Source organism: Felis catus, chromosome A1 (assembly GCF_018350175.1).
Source record: "Felis catus isolate Fca126 chromosome A1, F.catus_Fca126_mat1.0, whole genome shotgun sequence".
In the NCBI taxonomy this organism is placed as follows: Eukaryota; Metazoa; Chordata; class Mammalia; order Carnivora; family Felidae; genus Felis; species Felis catus.
Window position 1 is genome coordinate 82804854 of NC_058368.1, and position 24074 is coordinate 82828927.

Genomic DNA, 24074 nt, shown 5'->3' on the forward strand with positions numbered 1-24074 from the left:
AGGCTGAAGGTGATTACTCAGTGAATTTAGTACCAACATGAAAGTGTTCCATCTGTTGATTAAGTGTATAGCAGGTTATCTTGGTGAACATTTCTTGGTATGTTCCCCCCCCCCCCCCCCCCCGCACATAATGACCAAGTCAGTTTCTCATGGCTTTCATTGTAAACATTCCTGTTTGAAGCAAACCCTGTCTGATTATTGTGCACACCCTTCGAAGCCCCTCTTTTAGACAAGTGTCTCTTGTAAGCAGAGTAATTCCCTTGAACTCACATAACAGATTGATAATGGAATTAACCTTTTAAAATCAGAAGAAATTTAAATGTGACTAAGAAATGTATTTAAAGGTACTCCACGATAAACTCTTCAGTGGGAAAGAGAGGGTTTATTAACATTGAGTTAATGTAAAATTCACCATTTGATGAATTTTGAATGCATTCAGTTTTGTAACCACTACTAACACATGAAAAATCATTTTATTTGATAAATAAATGCTCGTCCTTTGTTCATGTCGGGAGTTTGACATGCTAAGGTTGTGGTTGCTCGAAATATAGTTAAAACAGTTAGCATTGTCATTGTTATACGCGGTCTTTAAGAAAGCAAACGTTATTTATTAAAATGAATGTAGTGGAATTTCAGAATGGCTTTTGCAATTTGTTTCTAATACAGGCCTAGAATATCCTGCAGTGGTAGAGTTTGCCCCATTCCAGAAGATAGCCAAAAAGAAGCTAAAGAAAAAAGATGCCAAAACCGGAAGCATTGAAGATGGTGAGTCCTTTTACAAAGGCTGAATTAGGAAACTGCCAAATCAAATACACTGATCAGATATAATTCGTCTACCAGATATGGGGAGGAGCATGTTTATTTTCCATTTTTCTTTTTAAATTTACAGATCCGGAATACAAGAAGTTTTTGGAAACTTACTGTGTGGAGGAAGAGAAAACGAATGCCAATCCTGAAACTCTTCTGGGAGACATGGAGGCAAAGACAAGAGAGCTTATTGGTCTGTTTGCTCATTTCTTCTCTTTGTTGAGACGTGTACTTACAAAGCTTGTATTTCTTTTTCATGAGTATTTAAAAATACACGCTCATGACAGGCTTGGCAGGAATGTAGAATGTTTTCCAGTTGTAACAAAAGGATGGCAACCCGTGAAAATATTTCTGCGTGTCTGTTGATGGAGAGCACCAGAACTTCCAGTCATAGGCGTTTTGTTGACAGTTATGATGCTTCCAGACGAGCAGTAAAGAAGACCGTGGAGTGCTCTGTGCCTGCTACATCAGGGAAGGAGTGCTGTGTCTCAAGATTGAAATCAGTCATCTTTCTCAAGAGCAGTCCTAGAGATGAGATGCTTTGCCCAAGTGTGAGGCCATGTTGTTACTGTTCAGAAAATACCAAGCACTCTGAGAGAGCAAGCAGACAAGTGGATAAACCCAGCCGGAGCACAGAGTCTGCTTTGAATCAGGCTTCAGCCCTTTTTTGCAAGCAGTATATTTTAGAAATGGCTATCTCCTGGTGGCAGGTTGTAAACTTACCTGGTGTCTCCCTTGCTGTCTGCTCCCACTCGCCCCTGCTCTCCTATCCCTCCCTGTGGCTGTGTCCCACTTGCCCATCAAGATGTCTAGAACGGGATGATTGCCCTGTTAATAATTTACATTTTTATTTACCCATCTCTCCCCACCCTTCCCCCCCAGTAGAACCGTATTTTCATATTGGTGGTCCCAGTAGTACATGGTTAGACAAGGTTAGGTATTCAGTAAATGTTTGTTGAGGTAAGTAGTAAGAGAGGTTAACATTTGAAATGGTCATTAGTCAAGTAATGAAGGTTTATGTTTTGTAACAGCTGATTTAATGTGTGGCTCAAAAGATTTTTAATCACTAAAGCAAATATTTGTAAAGATGTGCTTAGGGTACATTTGCTCATTTTTGGTTAGCACATGTTGACTGGGAGTAGGGAGTGAGCATGGCCACGGCCATCACGTAGCTGCCCTGCTCATGGGCAAGACTGCAGTAAACACCCGAAAAATAACCAGGCTTCAAGCCAGGGCATCTTCATGGGGCAGTGCCACAATGTGGTGAAATAATCCTGAGTGGGAAAGGCCCTCTGAGTCCACATTTGAGCTGAGAGCAGCCATGCTAAGAGGCGGGAGAAGAGGGGACTAGAGATGAGAGCTGGGAGCTGAGCTGCGGGCCCATAGGAGTGGGATACGTGCCTGTGTGCTTGGTACACAGGTGGGCCTCAGGCGGAGTGGCTGGAGAGGCAGGTGAGTGAGAAGTTCGGAGTTTATTGGAGAGACAGCTGGAGACCATTGAGGGAGTGGCGTGGCTTGATTAGTTCTCCCTGTCGCTCCATACATGATGGATTGTGGATGCCCTGAGGAGACATTGGGCTTCCAGTGGGGAGGCTTTGCTCCAGTCCAGGGAGGGCTGCTTGTGCTAGCCAGCAGAGTCCACATAAGCTCTGGCGGATTGGGTGTGGGAAGAAAGGAAACAGAAAGAATCCAGGCCCCCAGGAGTTTTACCCAAACAGATCAGTGGATGGGAGCACCATCACTGACCTGGGGCAAACTGGGGAAGGAAACTTACTGGAGGCAAATCGAGATCTCACTGTAGAGCATGTTAAATTTAGGAAGAGCTTAGAAAAGAAGCAAATTAAAAATTTACAGGACTTGCCCTGCCCCCCACCCCCCCACTATCATTTCTTTCCTACTTTGCTATAAAAGCCCTTGTACAGGGTACCCACAGAAAAGGACCAGGAGCTTCCACTGGTGGATAGTTTTGAGGCAGGCCTTGGTGGCCAGACACACACCACCCAGCTGCTCCAGCTACCCTCCCACACAAGGGGGACATCCTTTCCCATTCCCAGCCCCTCACCTTGTTCCTGGTGCACAGTAGGTGATCATAGTGTTTTGCTGAATGAGTAAGTGTGATTCAGAATCTGTGCCCATTGAAGTTTGGATCTTAATCAGGCAATTCATGGCAGATTACCTTTTTCTTTTCTTCGATTTTGGCCTTCAGTGGACTCTTATGATCTAGTCTGAGCAATGAGGGTTAAATGGAAATATTAAATCCCTCTGAAGTTCCAGGTTAGTGTGGTGGCACTAGGGTCTGTGGAGTGGACAGACCTGGGCTCAGGTTCCAGCCCTAAGACTTAGCAGCTGTGTGGCCACACCTGAGCCTCAGCATCCCTGCTGCCAGGTGGTGGTGACAGTGCCTAGGATGGAACAGCTCTCTGTGAGTGGTGAGAGTCATGCTGTTGGATAAGTTAGTGTTATATTACATGGCCATGCACCTTGTTTAACAAATGATACATTTCTGTGGTTTGTAAAGCACTTTCTTATCCAGGGTCTCATGTACCCTTCATATCGATCCTTTGGGGTAACAAGGGAGGTGTTTGTAGAAGGGGGAAGGCAGGTGGGATCTCGGTGTTAGCTCCCCCACCCTCCCAGGGAGATCTTGGTCCTGCTCTTTGCTGACAAGTCCAGAACTCCCATGGTGAAGAGCAGATCCTCCCTATTTGAGGTGATTGCCTATTACAAAGGGCATTGGCTGTGCTCATCCTGAGCCAGAGTTCATGGTTAACACAGGAGCCACCCAGGGAGGAAATGGGCTCCTCTTGGCCCCTGTACTTATGATGAAACGTGGGCATTTGCACAGCCCTGAATCCAGGGCAGAGCTTTCTTGGCAGAAGCCATTGGTATATTATGTTGTGGTGTTCAGGAGTCCTTAATTCCAAGGTAAGAACCCCTGCCCAGGGGCTTTCTTGTAGAATTTATGATTAATTCCTGATCCTTAGAATTCTGGAAATGTATGTCTTGGCCAGCCTTCAAGTACGTCCAGGGATTCTTTCTTCCCTCACTTAATCTTAGATCTTGAAAGAGCTGTAGTATAGACCCAAACCATCTTCTGCCTTCCCACCTGCATCCACAGCCACTGCCATAGGGAACACATGCTTCTCAGAAGCAATCCCTTTGAGAGGCTATGCCAGGAGGCCTGCCACAAATGGGCACCAAATTTCAGGTTAGGTCAGACAGGTCCAGGGCATGAAAACTGAGGATCAGGTTTGAGTTTATGGAGAGGTTCATTCCTGGGTGGCTAGTGCTGCTTAGATAAAGTGCCATGGGGGGGGGGGGGGGTGGGGGGGGCGGGGGCAGTGTCACTGTCTAAACTTTTACACCTGGTTATTCTGGTTTGTAGAGTGTATATCATGAGAAATCACAAGAATCCACATTGCTTAAAATCATTGTCTAGAGAGCAGAAAAGGAAGAAACTCCCAGAATATATGTTGAATCAGTGAATCTATAAGCGGGCTATGTAATGTTTTAAAATATCCGCAAAAATGCGAAGATACTTGGGTGCCTGCGTGGCTCAGTCAGTTAAGCGTCTGATTCTTGATTTTGGCTCAAGTCATGATCTCACGGTTTGTGAGTTTGAGCCCTGTGTTGGGCTCTATGCTGACAGCATGGAGCCTGCTTGGGATTCTCTCTCTCCCTCTCTCTCTCTCTCTCTCTCTCTCTCTCTGCCCACCCTCCTCCCCCGCCCCCAATAAATAAACTTAAAAAAAATAATGTGAAGATACTCATAGCATTCAGGAAGTCTAATCCATTGTACTCATTTTTCTTTTTTGCTTTTATGGCGTCTTTGTGAGTAACATGAAGCCTCCCTTAAGAATCAGGAGTTCGTTGCCTACTGTGTGTGTAGAGTTGTCAGTACCTCCAGATGATGTGATTTTATAGTGATGGAATAGGAATTTCTCCAGGTACAATGTGTGCACATCTAAATTGTATTCGTTTATTTATTATAAATATTTTATTTTTAAGTAATCTCTGCACTCAACGTGGGGCTCAAATTTCCAACCCCCAAATCAAGAGTTGCACGCTATGCCTACTGAGCCAGCCTGATTACTTAAGGATTAAATTGAAGACATCATATTTTAGAGTTAAATACTACATTACAATTTTTGTGTTTTAGCTAGAAGAACCACACCTCTTTTGGAATATATTAGAAATAGAAAATTAGAGAAGCAGGTAGGTTGACCTTTTTACCTGATAAATATCCTTCCTGTCTCTGCCACATTTGTGCAGACAATTTATACACATGCTTTTCCACATCTTCAGAGGATTCGAGAAGAGAAGCGAGAAGAGCGAAGGAGGAGGGAGCTGGAGAAGAAGCGCTTACGGGAAGAAGAAAAGAGAAAAAAGAGAGACGAGGAGAGGTGTAAGAGAAAAGAAGCAGACAAACAGAAGAGAACAGCAGAGAGAGAAGTAAGGATTAAGGTAATCTTGAGGGGACCTCTCCTTTCGTTTTTCCAAAAGTAGTTCTGCTACAGGCATGCCTTTTAGGTGTTTAGCTCTTGCTACTTGTAAGGAAACTTTCAGTTAGCCTTGTCTCTTACTATTATAGTTCCATTTCTCTGCGATACAGCAGTGGTTCTCAAACTGTGTTCCCTGAGCCCTGAGGGTTCCTTGGGCATGCTGTGGGGGAGATGGAGAAGGACCACCCAGTGGAGCCCCACACTTACATGTCAGAGTTGGGGCTTCTGCTTACGTTTCCATCAGAGAGAAGACTTCCTGACTAAAACGTACATGTTTGGAAACCACTGGCCCCATGTGCACTGGCCTTTCTAGATGAGGGCTCACTCCTGGTGTTGGGTGTTACCATTTTCTTTGCAGGAGCAGCAATGTTTCTACTCTCTTGCCCAATTTCTCCTTTGACTGATGCATTCATCTGGAAGGGTGGCTTCATGCACAGAAGGAGGGCTTTCCAGTGTAAAATATGTTGCCCCAGTTTGAGCCAGCCCTTACTTCTTAGTCTTCTGCTCAGATGACCTTACTAACCCTAGACTTCAACCTAATGTGTACCTCCCCTCATTGCACAAAGTGTTTGAGATGCTTTATAGGGATTCATTAAAATTATATCAGAAAAAGAAAGAAAAGATCAGGACTTGGGGGAAGATAGAGTAGAAAGGGAAAGGATGGGGAAGAGATCATAGTCACCATAATTGAGCAATAGACTGGTTTCTGGTATGCTTGATCAGAAACAGTGTCATTATCCATGAAGGAAAAACAGGCCAGTTCTTTAAGGAAGGCGAGGCTTTTTCTAGGCCTTTGCTTCTAAATCAGTTTCTCCTGTAGGTGGTCACATGGGGCTCACTGGCTGAAGGGAACAATTTCTTCACAAAACTTGTACAAAAACACACAACCGTGTGTATCCTTGAGGCCTGGCTAGGTTTGCTGCAGGAACAGGTAGCCTCACACCAGTTCACACAAGGAGTCTGTTGGTGGCGAGCTGTGGCTGTCGGTCACCGCTTACCATTACTGCCCAAGACCCGGCGACCAAGGCTGCACATTGGCATTTGCTTCCACAGCCCTTATGACCAGGCAGGAACGTGTGATGCTGCAGGTCGTATGCCCATGTTTCTCTTCTGCCCACGTTTCACTGGCCAAAGCAAGTCACACGGCGGTACCTAACCTCAGGTTGGGGGCATGTTTAGGAAGCACCAGGAGGAGAACCAGAAGTATCTGATGAACAGCACTAAGGAGTAATTTCCAAAGACTGTTTCTTCAGGTGTCTCTCTTGAAGTTTAAAGGCAGTGCGGGGCGCCTGGGTGGCCCAGTCAGTTAAGCATCCAACTTCAGCTCAGGTCACGATCTCGCAGTCCGTGAGTTCGAGCCCCGCGTCAGGCTCTGGGCTAATGGCTCAGAGCCTGGAGCCTGCTTCTGATTCTGTGTCTCCCCCGTTCATGCTCTGTCTCTCTCTGTCCCAAAAATAAATAAACGTTAAAAAAAAATTTTTTTTTAAATAAAGGCAGTGTTGAAAACCTTATCTAGATGAAAGGTGTGGGGCAGGTCATGTCCCTCGAGCACATTTGCTGCAAAGACAGCACCTGGATGGGCAAGATGAGTGGGGAACTGATTGTCCCACAGAAAGTATCTCCTAATCTGATAGCATTGATGAAATTGAGGAACCCAGCCAAGACTATCAAATAAACACGGTTCATTCCCCCCTCCGTCAGCAAGGACATAGCAAAACCAGGGTATTCCTCAGGAAACAACTCTGAGGTCATGTTTTTCATTCGTCCTTGTAGTTTTAGTGAACACACAAGTCTCCCAACAAAATTGTAGCAGATAGACTTCCTGTAACAAACTTTTCATCTCCAACAGCATAAATCAACAGCCCTGGAAAGGTAATCAATAAAATTAAACCTTAATATTACAGAGAAACCTTAAGCATTAATCCTGACAGAAATTCAGTTCTGTCATGGCCAGGCACCGAATAGATATACGTTTAATAGAAATTTTGTGGCCACCGATGTGGAAATATTATCTAACCTTCTCATTTATCTTTCTAAACACGGAATCATAGCTAACCCAGTGCCTAATCTTTACACTCCAAAAGTACTTTTGTCAGTAGCGCTGAGAGTTTTTCAGGAATAATGACACTTGTAGCTTATAATTTCACTTTTAATTTTAAGTAAGGCTTAAAGTATTTGGAATATAGCATTCATTTTACTTTTACATTTTAAATTATGGAATTAGGAGCGCCTGGGTGTCTCAGTCGGTTGAGCATCCGACTTTGGCACAGGTCATGATATCACAGTTCGTGAGTCTGAGCCCTGCCTCGGGCTCTGTGCTAATAGCTCGGAGCCTGGAGCCTGCTTCGGATTCTGTATCTCCCTCTCTATCTGCCCCTCCTCCGCTCACACTCTCTCTCTCTCTCTTTCTCTCTCAAAAATAAATAAGCATCAACAAAAAAATTTACAAAAAAAATAAATTATGGAATTAGAGTCCGAAATAAGTCAAAGAAATAAAAAACAGAATTATACCACTGAAAGTAAACATATGTTCCTTCCTGTAGAAAAAAATAAGTCAAAACATAAAGAAAGCAAGAGAAAGGGTTATTCTTGTTCAAATCTGGTAAAACAAAATCTTGGTGGCAGGTTAGACCACAATGGCATAGGTAATCAACAGCCTGTGTCCTTAGGGGAGTGTCTGGTGTCTAGACCTGATTACACACAGCCATGCCCAAGGTTTGCCTTTAATGAGCATCTGTGCTCATTTTCAGGATTTCTGACTTAAGAATCATTTGGAGAGTTAAAATTCTTTTCTAACCTGAAAAATAAAATCAGTGAAGAAATGCTAAAAGAGTTTATTAATATCATAAAAATACAGATGCAGAGAGATATCCTCAGGCTATTTTTAACATAAAGGAAACTGTGATACAAGGAAAGCAACCCAGCTGTTTTTATTTTCCTCTGAGGACTCTAAAACTAGGTGATGAGCTTAAGCTGAAGTAGGAAGTTAGAGATACAATACAAAGTTACAAATACAATTCCTGAGTACACAAATTGTGGACTATAGATGACATTAGTTGTGTGATCTTTTCTACAAAGCTTATTAAAAACCCAGGTGGACTGCGTGGAAGCACGCAAGACCTGGCCTCTGTTCCTCCTCCCCCTCCCTCTTCCCTCCCCCGCCTCCCTCTTCCCCTCTCCTTCCTCCTCCTTCCATCTTCCTCCTTCCTCTCCCCTCCCTCCCTCTTCCCTCCCCCACCTTCCTGAATCTCCTGCCTCTCTGTCTCCTCCTCCCTCTGGTTTCACCTTAGGCCTCTGCTTGCTTCCTTCTACTGGGAGTTTCCCCCAAGACTTACAGTTTCTCTTAAGTGTCTCGTTCTCATTATCTGGTCTCTATTCATGTCTAACCTCCACAGAGAGTCCCTCCATGACCCCCTTGAGAACCCGTTCCTGCTCTTACTCTCACCCCACATCTCTGGGGATGTGTGTGTGTGTGTGTGTGTGTGTGTGTGTGTTTTCTGTTCTATTAGTTGTTTGTAGCATTTCACGCCATCTAAGATTATCTGGTTCACTTTTTCTATTTTGTCACCACGTACACCGTTCTCCCCCTCCCCCCCATGGCCACCACTGCCTCAGCTAGAATGTACTGTGGATTCCTTCACCGTGGGCACTTGTCTCTTACTCACAAGTGCATTCCTAACACCTGACACAAGGACTTTTTCCCTAGTTCTGTCACATAGCTCCTAAAACCCTTGCAACCCCCGGAGTGAGAAGAGCATCTTCTCTGTGCCAGTGAGGTGACAGGTGGCTGAGGCCTTGGTAGCTTCAGGATAAGAGCTGATTGTCAGAAAGACTGGGTGTGATTAGAGGGTTGGAACACTCAGCCAGCCCTGTGACCTCAAGAGATGGGAGAGGGCTGGAGATTGAATTCAGTCCCCAGCCACCAATGATTTAATCATTTGTGGACATGTAGTGGAGCCTCCGTAGAGTTCCCTAAAGTATGGGGTCCAGAGAGCATCCAAGCTGGTGAACACATCAAGGTGCAGGAGGGTTCTGCTGATGGAGAGGGCCTGGAGGCTCTGAGCCATTCCCCCGTACCTTGCACGGAACACCTCTTTGATCTAGCCATCCCTGCACTGTGTCCTTTGTAGTAATTCAGTGACCTAGTCTAGCCATCCCTGCACTGTGTCCTTTGTAATAATCCAGTGACCTAGTCTAGCTGTCCCTGCAGTGTCCTTTGTAATAATCCAGTGACCTGGTTCCTGCATTGTGTCCTTTGTAATAATCCAGTGACCTAGTGTAGCCGTCCCTGCACTGTGTCCTTTGTAGTAATCCAGTGACCTAGTTCCTGCACTGTGTCCTTTGTAGTAATTCAGTGACCTAGTCTAGCCGTCCCTGCACTGTGTCCTTTGTAATAATCCAGTGACCTAGTCTAGCTGTCCCTGCAGTGTCCTTTGTAATAATCCAGTGACCTGGTTCCTGCATTGTGTCCTTTGTAATAATCCGGTGACCTAGTGTAGCCGTCCCTGCACTGTGTCCTTTGTAGTAATTCAGTGACCTAGTTCCTGCACTGTGTCCTTTGTATTAATTCAGTGACCTAGTCTAGCCATCCCTGCACTGTGTCCTTTGTAATAATCCAGTGACCTAGTTCCTGTGAAGTTTTGCTGAGTTCCACAAGTTGTTCTCATTCAAGAACCCCTGAATATATAGCCAGTCAGTCATAGGTGCTAGTGGCAACTTGGGACTTTTGACGGGCATCTGAAGTGGGAACAGTTTTGTGGGGTGTGACATTAATTGCAACTAGGTGGTGTCAAAACTGAAATGAATTGTAGGATACCAGTCCGTGTTGAGAGTTGGAGAAATGGTTTTGGAAAAGACACCACACATTTGGTTTCAGAAGTATTGCAAGTAAAAACGATTTGTAGGTGCACTAAATTATTCATTGGATGGATGGGCAGGAACATAAACTGTTGTACTTCCCTGTGGTTTACTTCTAGGACCAGCATGTAATGCTTTTTTAGTTAAAAATGTGTCAATAGATATGTGAAAGAAAATGTGTCAATTCATAGAGCCCACAGACAGGAGAAGACTGTGTAAGGTACTGCAACTTCAGTGCTTAGCCTCACATTTTACCTGTTTTATTCTTAAATGAACTCATGTAGTTGAAACTTATCTGTGTGTCATTTTGCTGTAGTGCAATTTAAAATACGTTCACTCTTTCAAGTTAGAAAAAAATTCTCAGAAGTGTACCTTCTGTTTTTGTTTATAAGCTGACTTGCCTGTGGCAGTTGAATTTCAAAGAGTAAACTACACAGAGAACAGCGAGGAGGGCCCAAATTCCACGACATCCGCCTGCTCAGGCTGATTCAAGAAAGAGTAGGAAGTGTTCTGAAAAGTCTAAACTATTCTAAAAGTCATCAGTATAATGCAGCATTTTAAACAATGCTTTTTTTTCCTCGTTACAAAAGCAATACTTGTTAATTTTGGAAAAAAACAGAACTTGTTGATACAAGAAAAGAAGATCATTTCAGTCCCACCACCTGGACACCGCTGTTAACAGCGTTGCCAGCCTTACAGCTGTTGTTGTGTGTGTGTAAACATAGAGACCAGGTCGTTCAGTTCTGTAGCATTCTTTTGTTGTGTCAGCATGCGTGTCTTCTCACATCAGCCGTCCTAAATCGTTGTTCATAACGATGGTATTTCGTTGACTGACTGTTCCCGTATTTAACCAAAAACCTGGTTGCTGCACCTTTAGCTTACATTTTTTGCTATTCAAACACTTGTGCTCAATGTTGCTTTATGTTTTTAATTTTTTTTTAAAACAGCTTCGTTTATACCATATTCTAAAAGTGATATTTTACTGACATTATAATTTCTTAGCTTCTTAAGAAACCAGAAAAGGGAGAGGAACCAACCACTGAGAAGCCAAAAGAAAGAGGAGAGGAAATGGATACTAGAGATGGAGAACAGGAGTCCTGTCCTGGCTGTGCTGTCCGGAAGCCCATGCCCTTGGGGAACTCGCTGGAGGAGCCCAGGGAAAAGTGAGCCTGTGACTGTCACTGTGTCAGAGTCGTATGTGTCCTTTATCGTATTTCAAACTGTGGAATCAGGTTTTACCAAGATAATGCTTGCCCACAGCCTTATTTCTTCTGGGTCACGCTAGGGGCTTGGTAAATGCATTTCGTCTGCAGCCTCAAGTCTGTCTTCAAAGCAGGAACATGTCCTGCTTCCAGTTCCTTAGCCGTTCCTGTCCTTGCTCCCTTTGGATTCCTGTTATCACTCTTTAGGTCTTCAGGATCTCCTTCCCAGTCTTGTCCAAGTGCTAGGATTCCTGTGTGGGTGTTACCATCCCTGTGGCCCTCCCGTGGAATCTGACCAGCAGCTGTGTGGATCCCAGTATTGCGCTAGCCCTGCCTGTCTCAGGCTAGGGGTCCTTGGGGCTTGTACTTCTCTGCGTGCTTGTGACATGCAGCTCACGAAAGGAGCTTGAGCAGGGCTTGTGTGGAATGGGACAGACACTGTCTTTGCATGGGGGCCAGAGAGACCCGCCAGAACCTTGTCAGGTAGGAGCCCCTCCCTCTCGCCCCTGAGCCTCCTCAGGGTTTGGTCACCTCCCCACAGTCAGTGGGGCCACGTGTGTCTGGGCTTCTTGTTCCCCTGGCCCAGGGCTCCTGCTTGTGCACTGCATCTGGACACCCATGGAGCTTCCTGGATCCCAGGGCTGCTCTGCTTCCAAGGGGTCCAGAAGTGAATTTGCACTTGGATGTGAGATGGCAGGGTTGTGGGGTTAGGCTGCCATTTGCCCAGAAACATACCAGTCACAATGAATTCTTACTGTCTTTCTTATACAAAGAGTTGTGATAAAAAAAAAAATTTTTCCCTCTTTTTGGGGATTCCAGTTTATTGCTCAGTTTATGAAATTAATTTATGCATGATTATTAAATCTGTGATCTGTTAGGACTGTAGTTTCTGTTATATGTGCTTGTATTATTATCGCTTATGATATAGCAGTGCCTTTCGTCATGTTTCTGGCATGAATTCTCACTTTGCTTATAGATCTTTTTCTCCCCAGCAGTCCTGCTGCTTCTGTTTTGTGGGAAGTCAAAAATAGTGTGTGAGGACTTTTGCCTGTTGGTTGTGGACTTTAAGAAGCAAAGGAGGGGCGCCTGGGTGGCGCAGTCGGTTAAGCGTCCGACTTCAGCCAGGTCATGATCTCGCGGTCTGTGAGTTCGAGCCCCGCGTCAGGCTCTGGGCTGATGGCTTGGAGCCTGGAGCCTGTTTCCGATTCTGTGTCTCCCTCTCTCTCTGCCCCTCCCCCGTTCATGCTCTGTCTCTCTCTGTCCCAAAAGTAAATAAAAAACGTTGAAAAAAAAATTAAAAAAAAAAAAAGCAAAGGAGCTAAGGAGCCACTTATTTATTTACTATTCATTTAAGAGTTTGATATATGTATAAAATTAGTAAATTTCAATTAATTGTAGCTACGCTTGAAGCAGAAACAAGGCTGTCAGTATCAGCTCTGTGTCATGATGAATGTGTACCTGGGGCCCTAGGAAAGTCACTTGACCACTTTGGTCTCCGGTACTCTATCTGTAAAGGGGATTGTTAGTCTACTTTGGGGGGTTACTAAGAGTTAGAAAAGTAAGTATACATGGTTCCTTACCACAGTGCCTATTCCTACGTGTCATTCAAGTTTAACAGTAGATACTGTCGTTACCATTGTCAGTTCATCTTTTAGCAGTTTTTTATTGAATGCCTATTACGTGCCCACTTGGCAGCGTGGTGATGTGCAGACTGAGGTATTCCCTGCCTCTTCTGGAACTTGCGGTATGGACGGGCAGACAGGTTCTCATCAAGCAGTATGCCTGAGGTGACTGATAATTTGAATTGAATCACAGGTCACAGAATGAGAGCAATGAAGAGCAAAGGGAGTTGGACCGAAGATTCAGAGAAAAAGACCCTGAAACACAAAGATGCCACTTGGATGACAGTAGAAAGCAGAGAGCTCACTGTGAGTTTGACACGTTTTCGCGGAGAAATGAGGAGGAGCTGAGATGGGGGAAAGGAGGCCCCCCCGACAGAGGGAAGAAGGGGAGCCAGGACAGTGGCAACGCTGTGGAGGCAGCAGAGCGGCCCGGGAAAGAGCAGAGGAGTGAAGGTGGCCCAGCAGCCAAAACGGAGCGCCCAGGAAATAAGGTTCTTCTGCTTGTTTGGGATCATCTTTCATTCATCAGCCGTAAAAGCACAAACAGCACATCTGCGGCTTTATGCCTGCTTTATCAGACGGAAGTTGTTTTAGTTAGCCCAAAGAGAGAAATCTGTGTAGGTGTCGGGGACTTAGGGTCACGCACTCTGCCAGTGGGAAGTCTGCCCCCACTGGGTCCTGTGCTCTTAGGGAGTGCACTGCCCTGACAGTTTGCATTTCATGACGCTTCAGGGAGCTTTCTTTTACGTGATTAACAATGTAGTGATTATTAGTAGATAGTCAAATGGCTCATAGATACTCATCAGTTAGGTGTGCACAGTCGACACAGGATTGGAGTGGCCTACTTAGACCAACAAACGGCTTTTCTTTCTTTTTTCTTTTTTTTTTCCCCATAAGTTTGAGGTTAACTTTTACTCAGATCACATTGTTGTAGAGAAGCACTATTAATGGGGTCCCCTCCCTATAGGGCCAGGCCCCGTGGTGCCAGTGAGTCCCCCACAGCCTGGCCGCCCAGTGTCCAAGGGGAACACCCTCGTCCCACCCCATTCCCAACCTCGACAGGGACACTGTCTGCTGTCTGCATGGTTTTGTCATTGCTATATAAGTGCTATGTAAGTGGAAGCATACAGTGTGTGACCTGAGACTGTTTTTCTCACTCAGATCTGCCTTCTCTTCCAGTCACCCAGGGTGTTGCTGGTATTAGTGATGTTGATTTTTAAAATGTTTCCAGGGCAGGCAAAACCACAGGCAAGAGGAGAGCCTTCTTCACCCCTGGCTAATCACATCTGTGTCACCCAGGAGTTTCTCTAGTTTCCTTAATCTCAGGTACACCAGAACAGCCATGGGTCTTTTTGGTGGGAGGTGTTTATACGAACACTTGTTTTCAGCTCCCTTTTTTTGTAGCAGCAGTGAGCACAGCTTTAGGCGTTGGGAGTCCTCTCCATGAACTCTGTGATGCTGTGGTGGAAATGAGGCGCCTTGTGCACAATGGCTCCTCCTTACGAGGCCTGGCAGGTTACGATGTTCTTTCAGTATCAGTGTTGACCCCCATCTGTGCACACCAGTGCTGCCCTGGTGAGAGCAGGACCATGTGTGTTGGCCCGGGCAGGAGGTGGCATGTGAACCCTGTCCTTCTGTCTGCACCCATGGGGCCTGCCGAGGCCTTTGCCACTCTCCTCCCTGGCCAGGCTTCCACCGGGGAAAAGGGCTGCTAAGTGCCCTGGCAGTGACTGTGGGGCCCTGCAGAAACACCTCCCCAGATATGCCCACCCAAGATGCCCTGTCCTTGGGCCCCCAGGTGGCCACGGAAGGAGTGTAGGAGGCTTCCTTGAGGGGCTGGAAGCTACCCTGAGCTGGGGTTTGGTTGTTCCTCCTCTCCGTCAGAGCAGAGCTACCTGGCTTCTGCTGTTCTGTCCTTCCCTGGCCTCACTGTGCTGATATCTGGAAGCAGTTCCGTAGTGTCTTACTCACGTTGCTCAACCATCATTGCGTTTCTCCACCTCTAAGACTTGAATCAGATGATGGGTTGGTGTTTCCTATGAAGGGGCAGTTCAGGAATAACCCACATAGAAATCACTCATTACAGACATCAGTAATTATTTAGTTCATGGCCCTAAAAAGCCGCCTCTGAGGGGCCATGCCTTGCTTTGTCTCAGGCCACATGTTCACCCTGCCTGGTAATTTAGAGGGGCTGAAATGTGTAAGTCTTCACCTCTGCCTGGGAGGGCAGACGCCGTGGTTCTGCTGGTTCCAGGGAGATCTGGGTTTGCACAGTAACCTTTTCCCAGATACTAATTTTTACCTTTTTTGAAGTTATTTTAAATATTAACTGTCTTTCTGTTCATGGCTTTTTTTTTTTTTTTTTTTTTTTTTTTTTTTTTTTTTTAGCTTCAAAGTGCCTGGTTTCTGAGATGAGATAGTGCTGTGAAAAAGGCAGATGTTTAGCTGATTTTTTTTAGGTAATTAGAGTTATCAGACCCTGGAAGTAGAGAAGTTGCTCCCTCCTGTGTTGCTGGCCTTTGGAAGGGTAACCCACTGCTCTGTCCTGGCAGGATCGGCCGGCCTTGCAGCTGTACCAGCCAAGAGTTCGCATCCGAGCACGAGAAGGTGGTAGGGGGACCTCTGTGGAGTGCCCTGGCAGGAACAAGGACGAGGCTGAAGATTCAGCACAGGGGGGTTCCCAGAAGAGTGAAGAGGCAGGGTGAGTCAGCGCACATGTTTGGGACCTCCCATTCAGCATTCTGTGGGTTAGAGAGGGCATTCTGGAAATGTACAAATCAGCCTTGAATCTAACCTGCAAAGTGAATTTACTCCTTATAAAGAAATCAGAAACTAGAAATATAAATGTGGCATAGAAACATCTAGAAACCATTCTTAAGAAAGAAGCAATCTTTTAAAAAATTGAAAAGTTGTCATAGATTTTATTATTTTTAGTATAAAGTAGTATGTATCATTTAGCCAAAATAGCCTGTACTTTGAGTTCTACACATTTGTAAGTGATCTGTTGGGATTCATATCACGTAGTATGTGAGCTATTGTTCGGGGGAAGGGAGGGCTCTCATTCCATTGTAACTCGGTGATACAGACACCTGTGCCATCTGTCCTGAAGATTCCCCGAAGTCTGTATTGTGTTATAGCCCCTGTGATAGAACTTAACACTGTATAAAATCTGACAGCTTTAAGAATTGCCCTTTTAGCAATGTGGCCACTGACTTTTTTCACAGTCTTTTGATGGATGTGCTCATGGTTTATAACCACCGTGATTTAAGGGTTGCTGAGACAACGTAAGGGCATTATTTTGGGACAAGGATAACTTAGTTATGGCATCTAGGGTTTTTCTTTTCGCAGTCTGAGGCAGTTTTATTTTGAGATGACTCATTGGAACTTTCTGCAGTTATGTGTTCTACAGTATTTTTTAATGTTAGTGAAATTTTTAAACATTAATGTATTTTTGGCACTATGCTTTGAACCACTTACTAAATAAAAATTTTAGTTGCTATGAATTTGAAGTCCAGTTGTACTTTTCCTACATCAAATTTTACATAATAAAACATTGCTTTTTAAAATGTAGCTTTAGGGGCGCCTGGGTGGCTCAGTCGGTTAAGCATCTGACTTCAGCTCAGGTCATGATCTCACACTTCGTGGGTTTGAGTCCCACGTCGGGCTGTGTGCCGACAGCTCAGAGCCTGGAGCCTGTTTCACATTCTGTGTCTCCTTCTCTCTCTGCCCCTCCCCACTCTCGTGCTCTCTCTCAAAAAATGAATAAACATTTAAAAAAAATTTTTTTTAAATAAATAAATAAAATGTAGCTTTAGTTATCTGAGAATTTTGCTGGTTGTATCTATTCCTTTCTAGATATGAAACATTTATCAAAAAACTTAGAATACTCATTTATCATTAAAAATGTCTGTCAGACATATAGTCTATTCCATGGCATTGCTATGCCCTTGCTCTTGACTCTGGAGCTCCAAGAATTTGGCGGGGGGAAGGGGCAAAGGACTTGCTGTGATTTAGTGAGGTCTATGTGACCTGGTGGGGTCAGCCCTGATGGAAAAAGGGTAGGTGGGTAGTAACTATTTAGATGTTGCAGGCTCTCTGGTCTCTGTTACAACTTGCAAACTCTGCCATTACGCAATACATAACAAATGGGCAGGGCTGTGTTCCAATAAGATTTTATTTATAAAGATACATAGCAGGCCATATTTGGCCTGTGGATCGTACTTTGCTGACTCCTACTTAGACTTTGGATCACACTGGATTTCCTGATCAGTGAGACACTGTGTCCTCACTGCTCACTTGGGCTTTGATCTGTAAACATAAGTACAGCTCAAAATAGAATAAGAATAAAGCCTTGAACACAAGACCTGAAACCATCAAATTTCTAGAAGGAAACACAGAGGGTTAGCTCCTTGATACCAGTCTTGGTGATAATTTTTTATATTTTGACACCAAAAGCAAAGGCAACAAAAGTAAAAATAAACAATGGAACCACATTGAACTGAAAAACTTCTTCACAGGAAAGGAACCTATCTATAAAATGAAGAGGCAGCCTATGGAGAAGAAGAAGATATCTTCAAACAACATACCTAATAAGGGGTTAATATCCAAAATATGGAAAGAATTCATAACAACTCAATAGCAAAAAAAACCAAATTACCCAATTAAAAAAGAAAAAGGAGTGAAAGACCTGAATAGACATTTTTCCAAAGAAGACATCCAGATAGCCAACAGGTGCGTGAAAAGGTGCTCAGCATCACTCATCACCAGGGAAATACAAATCAAAACCACAATGAGATACCACCTCACACCTGTCAGAGTGGGTAAAATAAAAAAGACAAGAGAGCAAGTCTTGGCAAGGATGTGAAGGAAAGGGAACCCTCATGCAGCGTTGGTCGGAATGCCAAATGTTAGAGCCACTATGGTTTGCCAGCGTGGAGGTTCCTCAAGAAATTAAAAATAGAACTACCAAATGATCCATCAGTGCCACTGTGGGCATAGATCCAAAGGGAATTGGAAGCACTACCTTGAAGAGATATCTGTTCACATGGTTGTCACAGATTATTCACAGTAGCCAAGGTGTGGAAATAGCCTTAGTGTCCACTATGGGTGAATGGATAAAAAAAAAATGAATATTATGCAGCCTTAAAAAAGGAAACCCTGCCATTTTCAACAACATGGATGAACTTGGAGAGCATTATACTAAGTGAAGTAAGCCAGACAGAAAAAGAAAAATACTGCCTGCTATCCCTTATATATGTACAGCCTAAAAAAAAAAAAAAAAAAAAAAAAAAAAAAAATCAAACTCATAGAAACAGAGTAAAATGGTGGCTGCCGGGGACTAGGGCATGAGGGGAATAGGGAGAGGTTAGTGAAGTTCTGTTATTCAGTTATAAGATTAATAGGTCAAGGGTCTAATGTATAACATAGTGACGATAGTTAATACTGTATTGTATAATTGGAACTTGCTAAGACAGAATTTTCTCACCAAAAAGAAGTAAATATGTGAGGTGCTATTTATTACTCAGTGTGAATCCTTTCATAATGTATGCATTTTACCAATCGGTATGTTGTATGCTTTAAATATATATTATAAATTTACTTGTCAATTATACCTCCATGCGGCTGGAAAATAAGTAAATAAAAAGTAGCTACATCCTATGAAAGATTCTTGAGATCTGTCCCCAGGGCTTCGCAGAAGTTACTTTGAGATTACTGATTTAAAACAATAATACATTTGTATAATGGACTACTTCGGTATAAAACACTTCCATGTACACTCCCTAGTTTTGGCTTAGACTCATTTTTAAGATGGTTGGGCAGGACACGACACACATAATCTCCCTTTTACAAACTAAGAAACAGGTTTAGAGATGTCCAGCACTTGTTGCTGGCAAAGCCAAAAGCTGTTTTCATATTCGTAAAGTTTTTATTACTAATTACCCAGAAATAAGTTTTTGAGTTTATCACATGTCTAAGAAATGATAGAAGGGGCACCTGGGTGGCACAGTCGGTTAAGCATCCGACTTCAGCCAGGTCACGATCTCAAGGTCTGTGAGTTCGAGCCCCGCGTCAGGCTCTGGGCTGATGGCTCAGAGCCTGGAACCTGTTTCCGATTCTGTGTCTCCCTCTCTCTCTGCCCCTCCCCCGTTCATGCTCTGTCTCTCTCTGTCCCAAAAATAAACGTTGAAAAAAAATTTTTTTTTAAATAATAAAAAATAAAAAATAAATAAATAAAAAAAAAAAGAAATGATAGAAATGTTAAAGAATATTCTTCACATGGGCATTGCCCCTGGGAGCCCGTATTGTGGGGAGGGCTCCCATGACCAAGGAGTGGGGTGCGGTTGGCCACCTGTTGGTTCACTTTCTAGTAATTCCTTTGCAAAACTTTCTTTATTCTGTTTCTCATTTTGGATTTGTTTTTGGTTTTATTCAGCTACCTAAGTATTGTATTTTTATTTTTATTTTTCAGAGAGAGCACGAGCAAGGGAGAAGGGCAGAGGGAGGGAGACAGTTAATCCCAAGCAGGCTCCATTCTAAGCACAGAGCCTGATGCAGGGCTCGATCCCACAACTCTGAGATCATGACCTGAGCGAAAATCAAGAGTTGGATGGTCAACCGACTGAGCACCGCCCCCCCAGGCGCCCCACAGCTACCTAATAATTTTAGTAATTATATTTAAACATGAACATAGCAAAGCAGAGCATTAACTATCAGTATTTTAATGGCTCTCAGTCTTGCTAGTAAATTAGAAACACCAACTGACTGAAGTAATTCCTCAAATCTGACGTGAAATAGGTACCTTGAAGAATCTCACATACATCTTTGGAAATAGGTTTTCACTTGCTTGATAATAGTATTACCAAGTAATTGTCTCCCACTTAATGAATCACATGACAGTGAAACACTTGGGGAGGGTGAGGTAGCTCACGGAGCAACAGGTTCTTTATTACAAGTCTTAGGAAGTCTAGTGGATCATGTGGCCCCAGGAACTAAGGAGAGGAGTGGTTATGGCTCAGCCGCAGTCGTGGCATGGAGAGGACCTCGGGTGGAGAAGGGCATGAATTTCTTCACATTACGCCATGAGAAAGGATTTTTTATTTTCATCTGTATGAGTGAATTCTCATTTTTAAGTCTATTTTCTTAACTCTGATGAAAAGAGAGGTAATTATACTTTAGACAGATTTGTTTTCTGTTCTGTTCTTCCTGTCTTTAAAATTAAGAACATGTCAGAGATTAAAATGGAGAATTTAAATGGATATTTGATCTATTCAATCTGTGTTAATTACTACCAAAAAAAGAAAAAAAAAGAGTGAAAATAAGTTTATTTTCAGAACAGTGTTCAGAGTCAAGAGGGTGGTTTTTTTGTTTGTTTGTTTTTCCCCAAGCAAATTAGCCTGCTTAAATCCACCAGGTAATTTCTTCAACCCAGTCTCAGCTTTAGTAAGGTTTAATGATAGTCATTATATGAAAATTCAGTTTAAATCCTTTTAAAAGTTTGTCACTTCAGTCAAGTTTAGAAAAATGCTGTCTTCTCTGTGTGTTTCTGTTGGCCTGCATTTTGGTGGAAAGCTTACAACTTCTTGTAAGTGTCTATCCTTCTTTGTGTCAAAAGCATGTTTGTCTTGTAACATGTTAAATTTCTCCCCAAGTTCTTCACTGTTACACATCTAAAAAAATAATTACATAAGTAACTTTGTATGACTAAAGGGATAAAAGGTAAGGCATCTTGGCCAATTTAAACACAAGCAGTCTACCCCATAGAAGAATGGCATTTTTCAATGATAATAGCATTTTTAGTAGAATAAATTATTGTCATGATAGAAAAATCAAGGTGCCAAACTGAGAGCCGTGTGCCTACATATAATTTTCCCAGTTATACATGCACGAAGTAGCCACTGCCTGCATCACTGGGACCATGCTTTTTTTTTTTTTAACGTTTATTTTTGAGAGCGTGAGTGGGGGAGGGGCAGAGAGAGAGAGGGAGACACAGAATCTGAAGCAGACTCCAGGCTCTGAGCTGTCAGCACAGAGCCTGACGCGGGGCTCGAACTCACGAACCGCGAGATCGTGACCTGAGCCAAAGTTGTACGTGTAATTGACTAAGCCACCCAGGTGCCCAAGGACCATACTTTCCTGAACCAAAAAATGGAACAATCGATTTGACAAAGGATTCTTGTGTCACTCGGGTGTGAGGGCCAATGTAGGAGATGCTGTTTGGGTACAAAACTGCTGGCGTTTCTTAGATGTCTTAACAGTGATAGAAACCATGATATTCACATTCAAGCCTTACTATGGACTAAACTTGATCTCCACAGGGTTCACATGTTGAAGTCTTAACTGCTTCCTCAGTGTGGCTATATCTGGAGTAAAGAAGTAATCAGTGTTAAATGAGGTCATAAGTATGGGGGGCTCTGATCTGATAGGATTAGTGTCCTTGTAGGAGGAAACACCAAAAGGTGCCCACGTGTAAGTTAGGAATGCCTCACTAAGAACCAAAACAGCTAACACCTTGATCTTGAACTTCCAGCCTCTAGAACTGTGAGAAGTGTCTGTGGCTAAAGTGGCCCATCTGCAGTATTTTTTTTTTAATTTTAATGTTTATTCATTTTTGAGACAGAGACAGAGTGCAAGTGGGGGAGGGACAGAGAGAGAAGGAGACACAGATTCTGAAGCAGGCTCCAGGCTCTGAGCTGTCAGCACAGAGCCCGACGTGGGGCTCAAACCCACAAACTGCCAGATCATGACCTGAGCCAAAGTTGGACGCTTAACCAACTGAGCTACCCAGGTGCCCCCCATCTATGGTATTTTGTTGTGGTGTCTGGAGCTATGAGAAAGGCCTGTCACTGGAAACCCAAGGGCTAAGAGTGTGCAGGGACATTAGGAAGGAAACCAGTGGTGGCTCCCCTCTCCTGGATCATTCCAACAAGATTTGGTCATTCCTGTGTTAGGAAGGAAATTCCTCAGGCAAAATTGCCATATCAAAATATAAAATGGAAATATCCTCACACTCAGCATTTGAACTCCTAACACTGCACCCTACAGACAGACCTGCACATGTACAGACAGTAAGCATGCCAGCTGTCCCTATGCTCTGCCCACTGCTCCTCAGCAGCCATGGCAGAATACAGACATTGAAATGTCCACAGTGTGTCACAAAATTACAAGTACGGGATGTGCTTTAAATAGTTCATAGATATACAGGATGTCTGTGCTAGAAAATGTCTGGAAAGATGTGTACCAACATGTAAGAACACGGTCAATCAATCTGCAACAAAGGAAGCAAGAACACACAATGGGGACAGGATAGTCTCCTCAGTAAATGGTGCTGGGTCTGGACAGCTACGGGCAGAAGAATGAAGACGGATCACTTTTCTACACCACACACAAAAATAAACCCCAAATGGATTAAACACCTAACAGTGAGACCGGAAACTGTAAAACTCCTCAAAGAAAACATAGGCCGTAATCTCATGGATTACTCAGCCTTAGCAACATATTTGTGGCTACCTCTCCTCAGGCAAGGGAAACAAAAGCAAAAAGAAACCATTGGGACTACACCAAAAAGAAAATCTTTTGCACAGCAAAGGAAACCGCCAACAAAACAAAAAGGCAACCTACAGAATGGGAGAAGATATTTGTAAATGACATATTTGATAAGGGGTTAGTATCCAAAATATATAAAGATTATACAAATCATTACCGGAAAAAAAATAATCTGATTAATAAACAGGCAGAAGACCTGAATAGATATTTTCCCAAAGACACAGATGGTCAAAAGACACATGAAAAGGTGCACAACATCACTAATCATCAGGGAACTGCAAATTAAAACCACGATGAGAGATCACCTCATCCTGTTCAGAATGGCCAAGATCAAAGACTCAAGAGATAACAAGCGTGGGTAAGGATGTGGAGAAAAGGGAACGTCGTACACTGCTGGTGGCAGTGTATTGTGGAAAATGGTACAGAATTTCCTAAAAAAAAATGAAAAATGGGAATACCATATGATTCAGTAATTCCACTGCTGGGTATTTTCCCAAAGAAAATGAAAACACTAATTTGGAAAGGTATATGCACCACTATGTTTATTGCAGGATTATTTACAATAGCCGAGATATGGAAGCAGCCCAGGTGTTCATGGATAGATGAATAAAGATGTGGTTTGTATATACCATGGAATATTACTCTAGTCACAAAAAAAGTATGAGATCTTGTCATTTGTGACAACCCGGTTGGACATAGAGGGTGTTATTGTAAGTGAAATAAGACGGAAAAAAAGTAATACAAATGATTTCACTCCTATGTGGAATCTAAAAACACAAACAGAAACAGACTCATAAATACAGAGAACAAACTGGTGGTCGCCGGGGGCCGGGGGCGGGGGGTGGGGAGGATGGGCAAAATGGGTGAAGGGAGTTAGTAGGTACAAACACAAAACGTACTCAAGCTTTTAGGAAAAATACAGGAACTATTCCACAATTTAATAGCAATTGGAGGTAGGATTAAGTGATTTTTAGTTGTTTTCTAACTTTTAAACAATGATTATATACAAAGATAGATTTTCATTGCTTCTCATTCCTAAGGAATTCAAAATTTATTTATTACCAAATATCTACAGATGCCTGAAACAATATGTGTAAAATTAGGAATTTGAAAAGTAATTCTTTCCCCAGGGATCTTTGTTAATCTGCTGCCAAGTTTCTCATTGAAGGACACTGGTGAAAACCACACTTAGGAATTTCCATGCAATTTCTTTTTCTGTTTTTAGTATTTGCTTAAGTTCAATTAGAAACTGTATTAGTACTGTTTTTAACATTCTCTTTAATATGTGTGTTTTAACACCATTTACCTTGAAATGCAGCATGATGCATTTCCTTTTGTTAGAATAGTTTTGCCTACAGTGCTCATTGACCTTATATTTTACAAAAGATCACTTTATCTTTCTTTCTTGGTGCTACTTTTTCCTCTTGAGCATAACTTAACCAGTTTCTTAGGCTGTAAGTAAAACATATTTTATCATTGCCAAAATCCAGTGCGTCATTACATGAAGTTAAGGTTTTCTAAATCATGCCCTTTCTCTGGGG

General features: G+C 43.2%; 1 protein-coding gene across 14 annotated transcripts in view; it reads left to right on the forward strand.

The window, feature by feature from the left end:
• The window catches only part of UPF3A (UPF3A regulator of nonsense mediated mRNA decay), a 35005-nt gene that overhangs the window by 5820 nt on the left and 5111 nt on the right, over positions 1 to 24074 (forward strand). For 2 of the 14 annotated variants that reach the window (XM_045056274.1, XM_023253553.2), the window contains exons 4-11: positions 667 to 765; positions 890 to 1000; positions 4967 to 5022; positions 5113 to 5271; positions 11169 to 11329; positions 13184 to 13481; positions 14222 to 14316; positions 15543 to 15691. In XM_045056274.1, the coding sequence (XP_044912209.1) occupies positions 667 to 765; positions 890 to 1000; positions 4967 to 5022; positions 5113 to 5271; positions 11169 to 11329; positions 13184 to 13481; positions 14222 to 14316; positions 15543 to 15691 (1128 nt within the window). Of the gene's footprint in view, positions 1 to 666; positions 766 to 889; positions 1001 to 4966; positions 5023 to 5079; positions 5272 to 11168; positions 11361 to 13183; positions 13482 to 14221; positions 14317 to 15378; positions 15450 to 15542; positions 15692 to 17507; positions 17667 to 24074 lie in introns of those variants that run through there. The other 12 variants (XM_045056291.1, XM_045056285.1, XM_023253549.2 and 9 more) reach the window with 11 other exon arrangements.